Source organism: Fusarium fujikuroi, chromosome FFUJ_chr11 (assembly GCF_900079805.1).
Source record: "Fusarium fujikuroi IMI 58289 draft genome, chromosome FFUJ_chr11".
Taxonomy (NCBI): domain Eukaryota; kingdom Fungi; phylum Ascomycota; class Sordariomycetes; order Hypocreales; family Nectriaceae; genus Fusarium; species Fusarium fujikuroi.
In genome coordinates this window covers 755145-769964 of record NC_036632.1, presented here as the reverse complement: position 1 = coordinate 769964, position 14820 = coordinate 755145, and the positions used below count along the sequence as shown (strand labels likewise).

Genomic DNA, 14820 nt, shown 5'->3' with positions numbered 1-14820 from the left:
TCGTCAAATATTCGTATTAATCGGCCTTTCACTTAAGCCATCCTTCTTTCCAATCTCGAGGGGCTTATACTCATATTTTTGTCTGCCTTTTGGCCATGTTCAGACGGCAATAACAGTAGTCAGTCAACGACGGTTTTGTCCGTTTCAGTGAGATCGAGACACTGTCTCCAAAAGTGGACTCGGAGATGGAAAGAGCCACTAGGAAGCAGGGTCTAATTATCCCGTTCCCGGTCCGTCGCCCGCTCCATTTGCTCCGAGATGTTCCAGGCCAGACATCCCCTGATCGAAGGATCACAAAAAGAATGTCGTGTTATCATAGGAGGCAGTCAAATCGCACATTTTACAAGATACGAATTTGCTTAAGAACGAAAGCTTCAAGAATAACTCATAACAAAGAATAAATAATAACTAGTTCATTTTCGCGTCGTTTCCGTTGGCTCCGGTTTTTGTGATGGTGGTCTTTTGCTGGACCCCCAAAGGAGAAGAATTCACTCATGTTGCGAGCAAGATCAACTCACATTCAGTCGGCGAGGGATTACAATTTCGAAGTGGTCGAAAATCAATTCTATTCGAACGTCATCCCAACTCGACTCAAATGACACAACCAACCAAGACAGGGATGCATAAAGCCAACACAACACACGAGATCTCAGAAGTCCAGTCAATTGCCGATACCCTACCCTGGAGACAGTGTTTGTCTGGGGGGAACGCAACTCAGGTCTCACTGCAGCTTCGAAAAGCAACCAATCAGAGCCACGCCCGGTTAGCTCAATCGGTAGAGCGTGAGACTCTTACGAGTACGCGATCTCAAGGTTGCGGGTTCGACCCCCGCATCGGGCTGTTCCTATAAAAAACGATTGCGAGCAATAGCGAGGCATCTATTTTTGCCATTTTGCACCTTATCCGAACCTTTTGCTAGTGAGAATGATGACATAGTTCTGCAACATGGTGGTGTTTGGTTTTTATGTCGGCGGCCCACTGTTAGTCTCGGGCGATCGCAGTGGGAGCAACGAGCAGTTCTAGCCCCCCAAAAGTGGTGACACAAAATGGAAACGCACTTCAAGTAATTGGGCGGGGATCTAATCACAATTTGACTCATTTTCATAAACGTAAATGGCACCCAATCCGAGCCAGTGCTACTGACCGCGTCATCTTGGTGGGTTGGTCAAGGGGCCAACAATGCTAGACCCTCAATATTCGCATTCAGAATACGAAAATTATCGTCAGAACCCCCTTAAGAACGCCCAAAATGTCTGTTCTCCCCAGAAGAGTCCTTCTGATGTCGAAGCCTTTCCTTTGCCAGAAAAGTCTCAGTTATTTCCTGCATACTTTTTGTCTGTTCTTGACGTCGTTGTTCACATACACATCATTATCCTTCTTCTAGTTTTCGTATCCGAAGATGAGCGGACATGGGCCATACGGACCCGTTGTCAATGGGACTCAGATCGTCTTTTTCGAATACTTGCCCAGCAAACCTGCCGCGATCTCCTTCGTTGTTCTTTTCGGCATTGTCACTTTAGCCCACCTGGTATTTCTCTTCATCCTTCGAGCCTGGTTCTTCATCCCCTTCATCCTTGGTGGCATCTGTAAGTTGACCCTATAAGCTTGGCGATGGTACCTCCTGACACGGATCCAGGTGAGATCTTTGGTTACTTCGGCCGAGCCCAGGCCCACGACAACCCTGATAAAGCAGGTCCCTTTATCCTCCAGAACGTCCTTCTCCTCGCCGGAACGCCTTTCCTAGCCGCCACAATCTACATGAGTCTTCGGCGTGTTGCCACGGCGCTTGACTCCCAACATCTTTCGTTTATAAGCCTTCGATGGTTGACAAAACTTTATGTCCTTATCGACATCGCATGCATTGTCAGCCAGTTCATAGGCGCCATCATACCTGCTTCTGGCGAGCCAGATGCCATCTCTAAAGGCCGAACTATTCTTATTGCTGGTCTGATAGTTCAACTCTGCGCTTTGAGTATCTTTATCCTCACCTCGCTATATCTCTACATACGCATAAGACAAGAAACTGGCCCGTTCTTGGATTCGTCTCTGGTACGGTGGCGGCGATACTTCAGGACCGTCGAGGCTGTGACGATCATCATGATCATTCGCAGTATTGTCCGTGCAGTCGAGTACCTTCAAGGACAAGGGGGGTTCGTCATATCTCACGAAGTATTCATATACCTCTTTGACGCCTCACTTATGTTCCTGGTCATGCTCTTGTTTTTGATCATCCACCCAGGACGGCTGGTGAAGAGCGGTACAGGGATGAAGTGGAGGGGACAGACGCAAATCGATGAGCCGGGTGAGGATATCATGCATCTGCGTGAGTATCGAGCTTAGGATGTTGCAGTTGCTTGAAAAAACAGAGAAAGACTGCGATCGTTTAAATAGAATCAAACTTTGATGACTTTCGGGTGATTCCAAAATACAACTCAACTAGTTCATTTATTTCAATCTTTCAGACAATTGCTAAGAACATTAGGCGGTAGCATAGCGAGGTTGTGCAGACCGACATAATTACTGCAAGGCAATATCAGCTATTGAGTACAGCATATTTGAACCACTAAGCTTGCTTTCAGGCATCTCTAACAAGTCTGACAAGAACGCGGCGATGATGTCGATTTCGATGTCGAGGGAGCATAGCGGCGTGATAAGAAACGATAAGATAAGATAAACCACCAAACCCCGCTGTTCATTGGCCGATTCCTGATGTCATCTCGTGACACTATCAATTTTCAGCCTTTGCTCATCTCATTGCTGGACCATCTTCAACACCAACTACAGCCCATCATGTTTGCTCTTCGTCGAATCATCGCCCGCCCTATGCTGCGCGTAGCGACGCGTCAGATCCATGTGACGCCGCGTCGCTTCGCCTCTGCCGATCAGCCACCCAACATGCAGCAGCTCGAGTCAATGATGAATGACCCTCATATTCGTGAGACCTTCGAGAAGCTGAGCCGTCATCCTCCGGCCATTGAGGCCATGCAGAAGATGGGAGACATCATCAAGAGCAAGGGTATGGAAGTTCGGTGAATCAATTGTAACCTCGGCTGATTATCTGGCGCAGGGCTTGCCACTTCAGGGCCACCGAGTAAGATGGACATCATGAAACTCATGATGGATAAGGAGTTTCGTGATGCAGCGACAACGGTATGTCTACCGTCTGAATCTTGAATTGTGTGCTAATTGGGATCGCAGTTGACGACTGAAATGCAAAATGCTGGTGTTGAGATCAACCCTGATGTTAGCTTTCCTAACAGCTTCATTCTTGCGCACGTCACTAACAGTACCCCTAGGTCTTCATGAAGATGATGCAGGGCGAGAAATGAAGTTCCAATATTCATACGGGAAAGTGTTGGGTTTATAGCATCAACCATGATAAGAGCTGCGATGGTTCCGAGAACATAGTGTGATTAACTATCATTCATCGAAGAAGTCAGCGTATATTATTCAGGAATTGAACTAAATTGTCCGGCAACATCACCAATGTGTCAGCTGTATGGAGATCTGGTTGATTGTGAATTGCATCATGTGATGGCTGTATACCGAGCGACGAGACATTGAAGTTCATAACAAGCGTCCGATTTGTCAATCCTTGAGTGGTACCTCCATGGTTTATTCTCTTTCGGGGCAATACTTATCATGCGCAATCGATCCGAGACCCCGGACCTTAGCTTCCGACGGACACTATCGGAGTCACCGCTCGATAGTTTCATGCCAAATCCCAATCAAGAAGGCATAAGAGGTCAAAGCTGAGAAAGGAAATTGAATGCGAGGCACTGAGTTGACATGAGATCGTTCTCTCAGGCGTTCTGACACATTTAAATTACCATGTCGCAGAACCAAGTCCGCTCGCCGGTTCAGCAAGCCGCATACTCGAAACTATTCAACATAAAATTATCAGCAATGAAGTGACATAGCTTGATCAATATCCCCAGACAGACAAATACCAGAGATATTAGACATAAAAACAAGCTTCTGCAACAGACTACAGGATTGGCTGTCGCTGGCAATTCGTAAAATTGCGGGATTTTTAGCTCACGCTAGCCCGGGCCCCTTGACACTTCCGCAGTGATCAGAATACGGCCTTGAGGTCTAGGCCACAGCTGAACTCTCTTGTGATTTGGGAGCCAATTAATTTATCACTAGATCAGCTTCCAGCTGCCTCAATAGGCAGCTGGTCCCAGATCTACACAGGCAATCGTGACTTGGTGTGGTGTTGCTAGGTGATCCGAGCTAGTGAGAAGCTGAACCAAGACATGCATGGTAGCCTAGGAGACTTCTAGGGAATTGGCGCCCTTGGTCTTGAACATTGGTATGGATGGCGGTCGCTTGATTCACGTTCAAGTGAGGGGTGTTTTCTTTTGTAGCCTGCAACATAAAGGGCCAAGTGCCCATCCTGCTGTTCTGGTCTTCAAACTTCATCAATGTTTCCATTGACCCGCGTTTGCCTATACCCCAATAATTGATCAAAAACGGCAAGATGAGGTACTCAATCACACAGCTTACAGCTGTTCTCACAACTCTATCCACAACAGCTCATTCTGCCGTCCTTCCACGGGAGAAGCAAGGGTCCTGCACGAAGACCAAGGTCGCTATCCTCGGAGCCGGCGTTGCTGGCATAGCAGCAGCCCAAAACTTGACAAAAGCAGGCATCGACCAGTTCATCATTGTAGAACATAATGACTACATTGGGGGGCGAATGAGGAAACAATCCTTTGGCAAGAAAGCAGATGGACAACCTTACACTATTGAGTTCGGCGCCAACTGGGTTGAGGGTATCGGATCAGAAGCTACACATGAAAATCCCATCTGGCTGTTGGCAAAGAAGTATAACTTGAAGTCACATGAGTCAGATTACGAGAAGTACTTGACATTCGACCACAAAGGACAGACAAACTGGAGCAGCACGATCAAAGACCTGGAAGATATCTATAGCAAGGCTGAAGCAGAAGCCGGTCGTCTCCTGCTCGGAAACTTGCAAGATACTTCCGTACGTGCCGCTATTCGCTCAGCAGGATGGCGTCCAGACAAGGACGACATGCACGCGCAAGCCGCAGACTGGTGGAAATGGGATTTTGAATCCGCTTGGACACCTGATGAGAGTGGTCTTATCTTCGGAGTGGCTGGTGGTAATGCAACATTCGGCTACTTCAGTGATGTCAGCAACCTCGTCGTTGACCAGCGTGGCTTTAGCACCATCATACAAGAGGAGGCCAAGACGTTCCTGAAGAACGGTGATGCAAGACTCCGACTCAAGACCACTGTCGAAGGCATCACGTATGGAAAAGACGGAGTGACAATCACAACGGACAAGGGTGATTGTATCCAGGCCGACTACGCCATTTGCACCTTTTCGCTGGGCGTGCTGCAGAGCAACACTACCGAGTTCAGCCCTCCTCTCCCCGACTGGAAGCAAAGTGCCATTGACCAGTTTGCAATGGGCACGTACACAAAGATCTTTATGCAGTTCGAGGAGGCTTTTTGGGATAACGAAACGCAATTCTTCCTGTATGCCGATCCTCTCGAGCGTGGCCGGTACCCTCTCTTCCAGTCACTCAACCCAGAAGGTTTTGCGCCGGGCTCTAACATTCTCTTCGGAACTGTGACTGGAGAGCAGGCATGGCGCGTGGAACGTCAGACCAACAATGAAACGATGGAACAGATTCTCGAGGTCTTGAGACTGATGTTTCCCGACAAGAACGTGACGACACCAACTGCTTTTACTTACCCTCGCTGGAGTACTGAACCGTAAGTCAAGAACAAACCGCTCGCAGTCGAATGACCCGTGGACTAACGATACGCAGTTGGGCATACGGCTCCTACAGCAATTGGCCTGTCGGCATGACTCTCGAGAAGCATCAGAACATGCGCGCCAACGTTGAGCGTCTCTGGTTTGCCGGAGAGGCTAACTCTGCGGAATTCTTCGGTTTTCTGCATGGCGCATATACTGAAGGTCGTGATATCGCTAACAAGATTGGCAATATCCTCAACGGAAAGGCTGGCGATGATGAGTTTGACATGGAGAGGTACGAGAACCTTCATGGAACGACATTTGTGGATGAGTATGATGAGGACAACGGATGGTTGTTCCCGTATGACGTCGACGGGGATGAAGAATAGGAAAAGGAAGAATGAGGAGATTGAAGTTGATTCACTGTAAATAATTATGTATGACGCTAATGATTGTAATGTGATGGAAGACTTGTGTACTATAGTGGGATCAATGGAGTTTTTGTTGGATCACTCAATATTCTGTCATTCTAATGCGTTTGTTGCATGTTGTCGCCGATACCGCATTGGAGGATTATAAATCGGGGGGCTGGGGTTCAAGGCAACGCAGGAACTCAATGTCTCGGCCAAAGTATTCGCACATTGAGTTTGAGTTCCCAACGGCAAGACCGTATTTTTGTTTTTTTTGCAAATGCCTTATGGATCTCAATATGATAGAGTTCGCAACATCGGGTAGGGCCGAAGATGGTGGATCTGGTTATCAGCAGGCTGCATAAGTAATCTCGTATGGGGCCGAACAATTTGCGACGACATTATCGCCCAAGCTCCTTGGAGGGTTAATTGAGGCTATCGTATGAGCTTTTGCCGACTGAAAAAGTCTTCAATGCGGTATACGCGCATTCAGGTCGGGGCTCATCGGCGAGTGAACCGATTCCCTGTTTCTGGGCACCTCTTGGCATGGGTTCTACCCCATCTCTTTGATGATTGATCGACCATGGCCGAGTGGGAGCAGAGTGGGAGAGCAGCCGTGATTACAATAACCATAACCCCGCCCTTTCGTTTTCCAGTCAGTGCGTAAACGTTTATCCCAATCGGTTCTGGTTAATGGAGTAAATGCTTGGAAATCAGATGCGGCCTGCTGATAGAGTGACGCGGCTCGCATAGCCTCATCAACTGCCGACTAAATTGTTAGTGAGGGCAAAGTCTTGGCAATTGATGTCATGGACTGTTGGTGATAAGACTGACTCAGATTTGGGGGTGGTGCGCTAGATACTCGAATCGGGACTGCTAAGGTACAGTGCTCAGTGCTGTACCTCTAGGTGTCCTAAGTCTGGTCAGCCCGCTCAGGTCCCCCCAAGCCTCACTGAAGCTAAAAGGCAAAACCAAGAAAACTCCCTCTCGGTCGCAGCCGATGCAAATCCCCAAAACTAGTTTCAATTCTCATACTCCCATGAAACGACCCCAGTTTACGGAATAACAGTGATCAAACAGCTAAAATCCGTAGAGTATCAGCGTCGGATTTAGCGAGTCAGCGGTTTCATAACCCCGTAGAGATAGGTCGGCAAATCAGTTGCCATACTTACCGAGCCTGCCAAGAATTGGCCATGTCGTACTTGCAGGGCATGTATTGGCCAGAGCGCATGTCCAAGCCACGCCAAGGGATCTAAAGTTAAGGTTTAGGTTTCCGAGGCCAACAGTTGCGTATGAGAGACGAATCATGGACGGGTGACCGCGTAATTCATTGCTTCGGACGCCGAGTCGAGTAGCACAACACGCGAGCATGGCATCCCCATCATGGCTTGGCATCATGGCTTGGCATCATGGCTGGGCCAAGCACCTCAACGCGTCATAATCGCTTGATATCTTTTTCTCTTGGTGTTTGCTGCAACTATCAAAACCCCATCGTGCCTCCCGCCCTTCTCCAAGGTGTGATGGTTGTACACTCTCAAGCCTTTGACCTAGGCACTATACCACCCCCCTGACTATCCGAGCCAATTTGAGGTACTTTTCCCTACAAAGGCTTCTTTCACAAACCACCACTCAATCCATGATGCTGCGATCACTCGCTCTCACAAGTTTCCTGGCCGGGCAATCGCTACGAGCTGCCGCTCAGCGCGATCAGGTTGACAACAGCAATCTTGACCCATTGAAGTTCAAGAGCGACGGAACATTTCAAATATCAGTTTTTTCAGATCTCCATTTCGCTGAAGGTACGGCATTGAAGCTACAATCGCTCGAGGCAAGTCACTGACCAAGATCTAGATGCCTCCTCAATAGGGCCCGAGAAAGATGCTAGGACTGTCAAGGTCATGGGCGACGTGATCGATGCCGAGCTACCAGACTTGGTAGTCCTAAACGGCGACCTTATCAACGGCGAGTCAACATTCATTCACAATAGCACGGTATACATCGATCAAATCGTCTCCCCGATGGTAGATCGTAACATGACGTGGGCTTCAACATACGGTAACCATGATCACAATCGCAATCTCAATGGAACCGCCATGTTAGAGCGCGAGCATACATGGCCTGGATCTCGAACAGATTCTATGGTTCCTGGAAGCGATGCTGGAACAACGAACTACTACCTCCCCGTATACGCATCGAACTGCAGTTCAAACTGCACACCCGAGCTGATACTCTGGTTCTTTGATTCCCGAGGCGGCTTTTACTACCAGGGCGGTGCTCAGCCAAACTGGGTTGATAAGAGCGTCGTGGAATGGTTCAACGAGACCAATGCTGATTTGCGCGAGGAATATGGCAAGAACATTCCTTCATTGGCCTTTGTTCACATCCCCGTCTACGCCTCTCTTATGCTGCAGAACAATGGCATCGATGAGAATTACCACCCTGGCATCAATGACGAAACAGTCATTCAGCAAGGTGCGGGATGGTGCGCAGACAAGAAGGGAGGTTGTGATTACAGCGACCAAGACCTCCCATTGATGCAAGCTCTCGTTGCGACACCTGGCGTCATTGGTCTCTTTTCCGGCCACGATCACGCGAACTCATGGTGCTACAAGTGGGAAGACAAGGTTGGCGACATGGACCTTCCTGGCAACGGCATCAATCTCTGCTACGGTCAACATACTGGCTACGGTGGCTATGGAGACTGGATCAGAGGTGGTCGCCAAATCGTTGTCACACAAGAGGGCCTGAAGAATCTTGAAATCGATTCGCATATCCGCCTCGAGTCGGATGAGGTCGTTGGAAGCATCTCTTTGAACTCGACTTACAACACTGATGCATACGCCGCAACCCCGAATCAGAAAACATTTCTCAGCATTGCAAGCTCTTCTACGCCGACACCTTCTACAAGGCCTGTTTCTTTAGGAGCGCGTTTTGGATTACCCAATGCTTTCAATTCGTCTTTGATTGTTTTCGCAGGAGTTATTACATGGATTATGTTATAGAAACGGCGTTCATATTGCATTGCATTTAGAGTAAAAAATATAGACAATGATTCCCCCAGCGCCAAGCGCCACTACAATATCTCGTTCCTCCACCGTGATAGCCATTCCTAGTACGCCTGGTCGTCAATGAAAACTACTGGGCTTGGCTTTAGAAAGAGAAAAGGGAGAAAAAAGTATGCAGGACTTATCATCGCAAAAGTGCAAAAAGAATATTCGTTGATGAGACTGGGACTCGAACCCAGGAGGATTGCTCCACCAGGAAATTGGTGTTAAGGTTAACCTTAACCTGGCGCCATAACCAACTCGGCCATCTCACCCAAGCTAGTGCTGTTACTCAAACCTGCTCGTAGCGAACCCCAGATCCTTGGTTGACGAGGCTCGATCGAAGAGGACGCACCTTTCAGTACTGGGCTAATTGTTCTGATGGTTCGATGAAAGAAACGTCGTTGTTCGGCTTATTCTCATTAGCTTACTCCACAGGTTTATTCGGAGCGGCTTAGGCTTTCAGCCACTGAGCTGAACCATATCCTTAAGCAGGTATTGTTCGAAGACAAAGACCGCCGGACCAGAGAACAACCAAAATTTGTCGCTCTATTCAATATTGTGCCAGTAATTCGAATGATCATTCGATCTTTCACTCCCTTAGGTGTTGCACTGAGCGAATAAAGCATATAAACTGGGCACAAGTTTCATGTTCAATTATCGATCTACAATTCGCTCCAACATACCGACCTTCATAAACAGCCATTCCTGTTGAAGTTTCTGCACCTCTATAGAAAAGGGAATATATCACCATGTCTGTCTTGTCTCAAGACGTTGTCGAACACTGCTACAAGGCTCACAGGCTTGTAGAGACCGTTGAGGATTGGGCGAATCAGGTTAGTACCGCCACAGAAGAGTTGGAGTTGATAGAGCCCACAAACCCAGGAGCCAGGATGCCTCTCATCGGAAATCCTTCCAAGGAAATCCAAATACGTATCTTGCTCGAGCGACATAGAGAAGCCCGAGCCATCATGGATCTAATCGAGGAACAGCTTCTGAAGCTCAACTATGAGCCTCCACAGAAAGAAGTCACTGAGCCCCCTTCTTCTCAGCACTGTGGCTCGAAACATCAAGGCGGGTCACACCGCGAGAACCTCACGGAAGACTCTGAGGCCCAAGTTCTCCCATCGGAAGAGACCTGGCCGTACATTCCGTTGGGCAGTGATTCGGGGGACTCGTTCAAAAATAAGAAGAAGAAGAAGAGAAGCAAGAGACCCAAGACCGAGTTGGAGAAGAATTGGCATATCAACAAGGTTTTCATACGGGAGAATGGAATTATTCCGTTACTGGATCCTAGTGCACAGCTTTGAGGCAGGACTGGGGGTTTCGTTCTTGGTGTATCTAATCAGGCCGGGTTGGGGTTGGAGCTGTCGGATAGCTAAAAGGTAAGTTGTAGAAATAGAATTTCGGTAAGTTTTGAATCGAATCTTTTCAGCCTTCGGATTCCACAATTTTCCAGAAAATGTGAGATGTAATAAACTCGATATGACCAGACCAGACCAGACCAGACGAGTTGGCTGGTTTACAGTGTCCAATGAGGTAAGTCTGGAAGCGGCTTGTGGAATGACGAACACTGACTTGAAGTGGCTACTCCTCGGTTCGATCTGATGCCATCTCAGCTCGACCTCACCATCTTCTACCGAGATCTGTAGCAATGGTAAAGAAAGGTGAGTTGCCAACAGGGACCGATGTGACGTCAGATATCTTCTCTAGCAAAAACAGGGATATGCGAATAGCGTTCATTAATGGCCAATCAAGAAATATGCACTAACAGCCTTATCGTATGACTGTAGCCCAAACCACGGAGATCCCTCCAATCAGACCACGCCGGAGGAAATGCGAGGCGGGGTCCCCTCCCTCTCGGCCTGGTCTTCCAACACGGAATGGAGTCACTCAGTTACACACGCTCTGCCTTGTTCCAACGACACGACACGACAGCCCAGCCCAGCCCTACCCAGACGAGAAATCAACATGCGATACACAGACACTGCTTTTATCAACGTTTCAGCTGGCCCAAGTCTACTTGAACCAACACGATCATTCTGCCGCACCTCATCTCACTCTACATAGTCGCCCATCATTTCTCCTTTGGGACTGGCAGGTGACCCCAGCAAAATCTCATTCCTCTTTTGCCACTCAGAGGCAAATTCTCAAGAATAGCCAACTCCTTTGAATCTACACTCGTTTTGTTTGACATCGAAATTCTCATGACCAGCTCAAATAACCCCACACGAGCACAAAAACACCAAAAGTCTAATCGACAGTTGCTCCCCAGAAAGTCCCAAAAAAACGGATCATGAGCCTCAATATGCCCCCCTCGATGTCTCCGACATACCCAGGCCAGCCTTGACACCAGTCGCCTGCAACAACTGCCGCGTCCGGAAATCAAAGGTTTGTCCTGCCGTATCATACCTTATTGGTGTCATGTATGAGTAACAGGCTTTCATTCTCTCTAGTGTGATGGCCGTAAACCAACATGTTCGGCTTGCGCGAGCCGAAGACAGCACTGTGTATATCGTGCCGAGGTTTCTCATGAGAAGATGATAGAACTGAGAAAGTGCTCTAAGGATCTCTTTCAGGCGTTGGAGCTCCTGAGGACTGCCCCCGATGAACACGTTCAAGAGCTTCTGGGGAGCTTACGCAGCAGCGGTTCTGTGTCGGAATTCTTGCAAGTTCTTGACTCAGGCATCATAAAGCCACCTTCACCAACCGACCCCCTAGCCACCAGTCTCGCGGGAACTTCAGCCGATTCACCAATTGAGCTGGACCTAAACATGCGATTTTCTGGTGTATTCCCTATCCTGGAAACTCTTGACATCAAGGATGTAGATCTTGGACTACTGGCAGTTAACAAACGGGCCCTGACATCTCCGAATCAACAAGCGACAGCACCCTTGACACCATTCACACCAATAGAATTCGGTCAAAGATCGGAGACACCGTCGACTTCTGAATCTTTCTCGACGCCAAGCGACACCACTGGAGATACTGGCATTGACCCTCGGCTGGAGTCTCTTCAAATATGGCAGTGGACTTCTATACCTATACCCGAAAGCCTGGTTGCGCAAGCCATATCTTTCTATCTGGTCAACGAACACCCCCTACTAGCATTCTTTGATGCCGATCTATTCATTCGAGATTTTGTGGCAGGCGGAGGTCGCTTTTGCTCGCAACTTCTCGTCAGCTCACTCCTTGCTTGGGCCTGCGTACGCTGTCCCCCTTGACTTGACTAAATGTTTGCTGATACGGGCAGGCCTCCTACTCCCAGTTTGAGCCACGAGCTCAAACATTCTCTCTTGCGTTTTTGAGAGAGGCCAAGAGGCGATGGAAGGATTTAACAGACCATACTGCCATCACCACGTTATCATCAGCAATGTTTCTTGTACTTACTTGTAACCAGTATGGTCAAGACAAAGTTGGTCTGTTCTACCTTGACGCCAGCGTACAAATAGCTCGTGGACTTGGCCTTTTCAGCGATGACGGAACATCAGTGCCTAACTTCAACGACGACGACGACGAAATACGGACAGCAGCATCTTTCGCCGCTTGGGGGACCTTTGGCTGGCATAGGTTGGCATTTATTACCCTGACCATGCAGACACCCATACTGACTTGATGTAGTCTCCACTGTATCAACTTCCGAGCAGAACATCGAATACGAAATTCACCATCTTTACCTATACCAGGAGATGTTTCCGGACCGCCCTTGAATGAGCATATGGGAAGCACATTTACGTGGATATCTAAGTTCTGGGTCATCATACATCAAGCATTTCGTGAAGGTTATAGTCACTTTAGCCGTCTACCAATGTCACACGCACATCGGATGTATCAACTGTTACTCGACTGGGCCAGCATCCTTCCCGAGGACGTACAGAGGAGTGAAAACTGCCCCCACCATGTTCTGGTACTACAGTGAGTGGAGTAAAATCCATCTGAAGGTTGTCAACTGATCGTCACAGCATTTGGTACCAGACAGCAGTAATAGACATGTGGCGCCCATTTCTCGGTCGTAGAAGCTATGAAGACGCTGGGGGAGGCGAACTCGCCACTACCACTCACGAAGCATCCATCCATCAACTCAAGCGGCTTGTATATCTATACAGGAAACGATTCGAGTTAACGAACCTTACTATGTTCATCACCCCCGGATTTCTCACCATCATCAACGAAGTCTTTCGAAATCCCGATACATCCGACGCGCAGTTTTACTTCATGTTGGCGGCGCGTGGATGCCTGTCGATAGCAATTTGGTGCAAGGGGCTCCGAGGTATTACAGAAGGCTTGATGACAATAGGTTGGCAAAACGGAACCTTCAAAGGTGAAGGATGGACAAACAACAGCATGATCGAAGACATCAGAGCTACAACACGGGCGCTCAAACAAGAGGGCACATATAGCAGTCTTTATCCAATCAACCTCGATTCAACGAGTGAGAGCATGGATGACATCGGCATGGAAGCCTTGGCTGGCGAATTTCAGAGACTGAGTTCACAAAATGAGCCTACTCGCGGAAAAGAAGTCGAGATGACGAATGAGCCTAACGTTTGGAAGGGAGATCAGCGAGATTTGGACTTGACGTTGACTGAAGCGACGGAGGAGGAGAAATACGCTTAGCGAAGCCATTGTATGATTTTTGATGGAATATATGAAGTGATGAAGGAGCGTTGGTTGACGAGCTGAATAATGGTCACTTCGTATGGCGAACATAGACTGGCTCGTCTGTATAATCTTGTATACAGTTTAGAATACCCGTTATTAGTCAAGGGATAGCGACATTACATATTTGCTCTGGTTGACCTTTGATTTCTCTGAGCTAGCTCAAGATTCTAATCCAGTCTGAGAGCCGAGTTATACTCTCTACAGGGTTCCCTTCTTGTGAGGTGTCCTACAATCTTACCGTCAAAAGAAAGAGCGGTGGAGCCACTGTCAGCAAAAGCTGACGACCACTTCTTACTTGACTCCACGGAGCTCGGATCCAGGTAGTGCTTACACCCCCATTTATTCTCATCACGACCCAAATCACTCCAAAAATTAGAAACAAGACTTGCACAACATACTTTTATCAGTTCAACTCAATATGGCCTCAGAAGAATCTGGAGAGTACTTTTCTGTTTCCACCATCGCGGTGAATCCGGACAGGATTGATGAGGTATGAGTCCCATCATACTGTTATGCCCAGTCTGTGTTCTCAATAGTCAGGCCCATGCTTGTCTGGCAGAAGTTGCCGCAGCGACCTTGAAGGAACCAGGCGCCAAGATCTACAGGTTCTACAAGACTGAGGGTAAAGACGAGTTCGTCTGCATGGAGAAGTAAGTACTTTACATATGAGACACGCGACTGCAACTGACTTCAATGCTAAAGGTTCGCTGATCGAGACGCGTATGCGGCGCATGTAAGTTCAGAGCATGTGAGGGAATGGGCAAAGAAGTACTTGGACTCGGGCATCTTTGTTGGGTCTTTTGAATTCCATCCTCTTGCGAAGGCAGGTCCTGGAGCTGGTGGGTTTGATCGGCCTTAGTCACTGCACAGCAGACTTTGGTGATTGTCAACCCTGATTTAGCAATTTGGAAGGAAAACTGTCGTTTTGTAGCAAGGTGGCTAGCATTGCTTAGTAGATATCTGACTTGCT

The 14820-nt window shown here is 48.2% G+C and overlaps 7 protein-coding genes, besides 2 other annotated features; all 7 read left to right on the top strand.

The window, feature by feature from the left end:
• Positions 1-757: 757 nt before the first annotated feature.
• Positions 758-840, top strand: a tRNA (tRNA-Lys).
• Positions 841-1399: 559 nt separating this feature from the next.
• Positions 1400-2340, top strand: FFUJ_11512 (related to 7-aminocholesterol resistance protein; the record flags this gene model as incomplete). XM_023570420.1 has 2 exons in its annotated part: positions 1400-1586; positions 1637-2340. 2 exons carry the CDS (start codon positions 1400-1402, stop codon positions 2338-2340), a joined length of 891 nt encoding a protein of 296 aa, XP_023437534.1.
• A 450-nt stretch (positions 2341-2790) lies between these two features.
• Positions 2791-3329, top strand: FFUJ_11511 (uncharacterized protein; the record flags this gene model as incomplete). XM_023570417.1 has 4 exons in its annotated part: positions 2791-3016; positions 3068-3150; positions 3199-3243; positions 3297-3329. The coding sequence occupies 4 exons, from the start codon at positions 2791-2793 to the stop codon at positions 3327-3329; spliced, it is 387 nt and encodes a 128-aa protein (XP_023437533.1).
• A 1154-nt stretch (positions 3330-4483) lies between these two features.
• Positions 4484-6123, top strand: FFUJ_11510 (related to polyamine oxidase precursor; the record flags this gene model as incomplete). XM_023570416.1 has 2 exons in its annotated part: positions 4484-5751; positions 5808-6123. The coding sequence occupies 2 exons, from the start codon at positions 4484-4486 to the stop codon at positions 6121-6123; spliced, it is 1584 nt and encodes a 527-aa protein (XP_023437532.1).
• A 1660-nt stretch (positions 6124-7783) lies between these two features.
• Positions 7784-9146, top strand: FFUJ_11509 (related to DNA repair exonuclease SIA1; the record flags this gene model as incomplete). XM_023570415.1 has 2 exons in its annotated part: positions 7784-7943; positions 7996-9146. The coding sequence occupies 2 exons, from the start codon at positions 7784-7786 to the stop codon at positions 9144-9146; spliced, it is 1311 nt and encodes a 436-aa protein (XP_023437531.1).
• A 217-nt stretch (positions 9147-9363) lies between these two features.
• Positions 9364-9463, bottom strand: a tRNA (tRNA-Leu).
• Positions 9464-9940: 477 nt separating this feature from the next.
• Positions 9941-10498, top strand: FFUJ_11508 (uncharacterized protein; the record flags this gene model as incomplete). Its single annotated transcript, XM_023570414.1, has 1 exon — positions 9941-10498. The coding sequence occupies one exon, from the start codon at positions 9941-9943 to the stop codon at positions 10496-10498; it is 558 nt and encodes a 185-aa protein (XP_023437530.1).
• A 1230-nt stretch (positions 10499-11728) lies between these two features.
• On the top strand, positions 11729-13805 carry FFUJ_11507 (related to nitrate assimilation regulatory protein nirA; the record flags this gene model as incomplete). XM_023570413.1 has 4 exons in its annotated part: positions 11729-12394; positions 12442-12758; positions 12810-13103; positions 13151-13805. The coding sequence occupies 4 exons, from the start codon at positions 11729-11731 to the stop codon at positions 13803-13805; spliced, it is 1932 nt and encodes a 643-aa protein (XP_023437529.1).
• A 463-nt stretch (positions 13806-14268) lies between these two features.
• On the top strand, positions 14269-14709 carry FFUJ_11506 (uncharacterized protein; the record flags this gene model as incomplete). XM_023570412.1 has 3 exons in its annotated part: positions 14269-14340; positions 14391-14500; positions 14553-14709. 3 exons carry the CDS (start codon positions 14269-14271, stop codon positions 14707-14709), a joined length of 339 nt encoding a protein of 112 aa, XP_023437528.1.
• Positions 14710-14820: the final 111 nt, after the last annotated feature.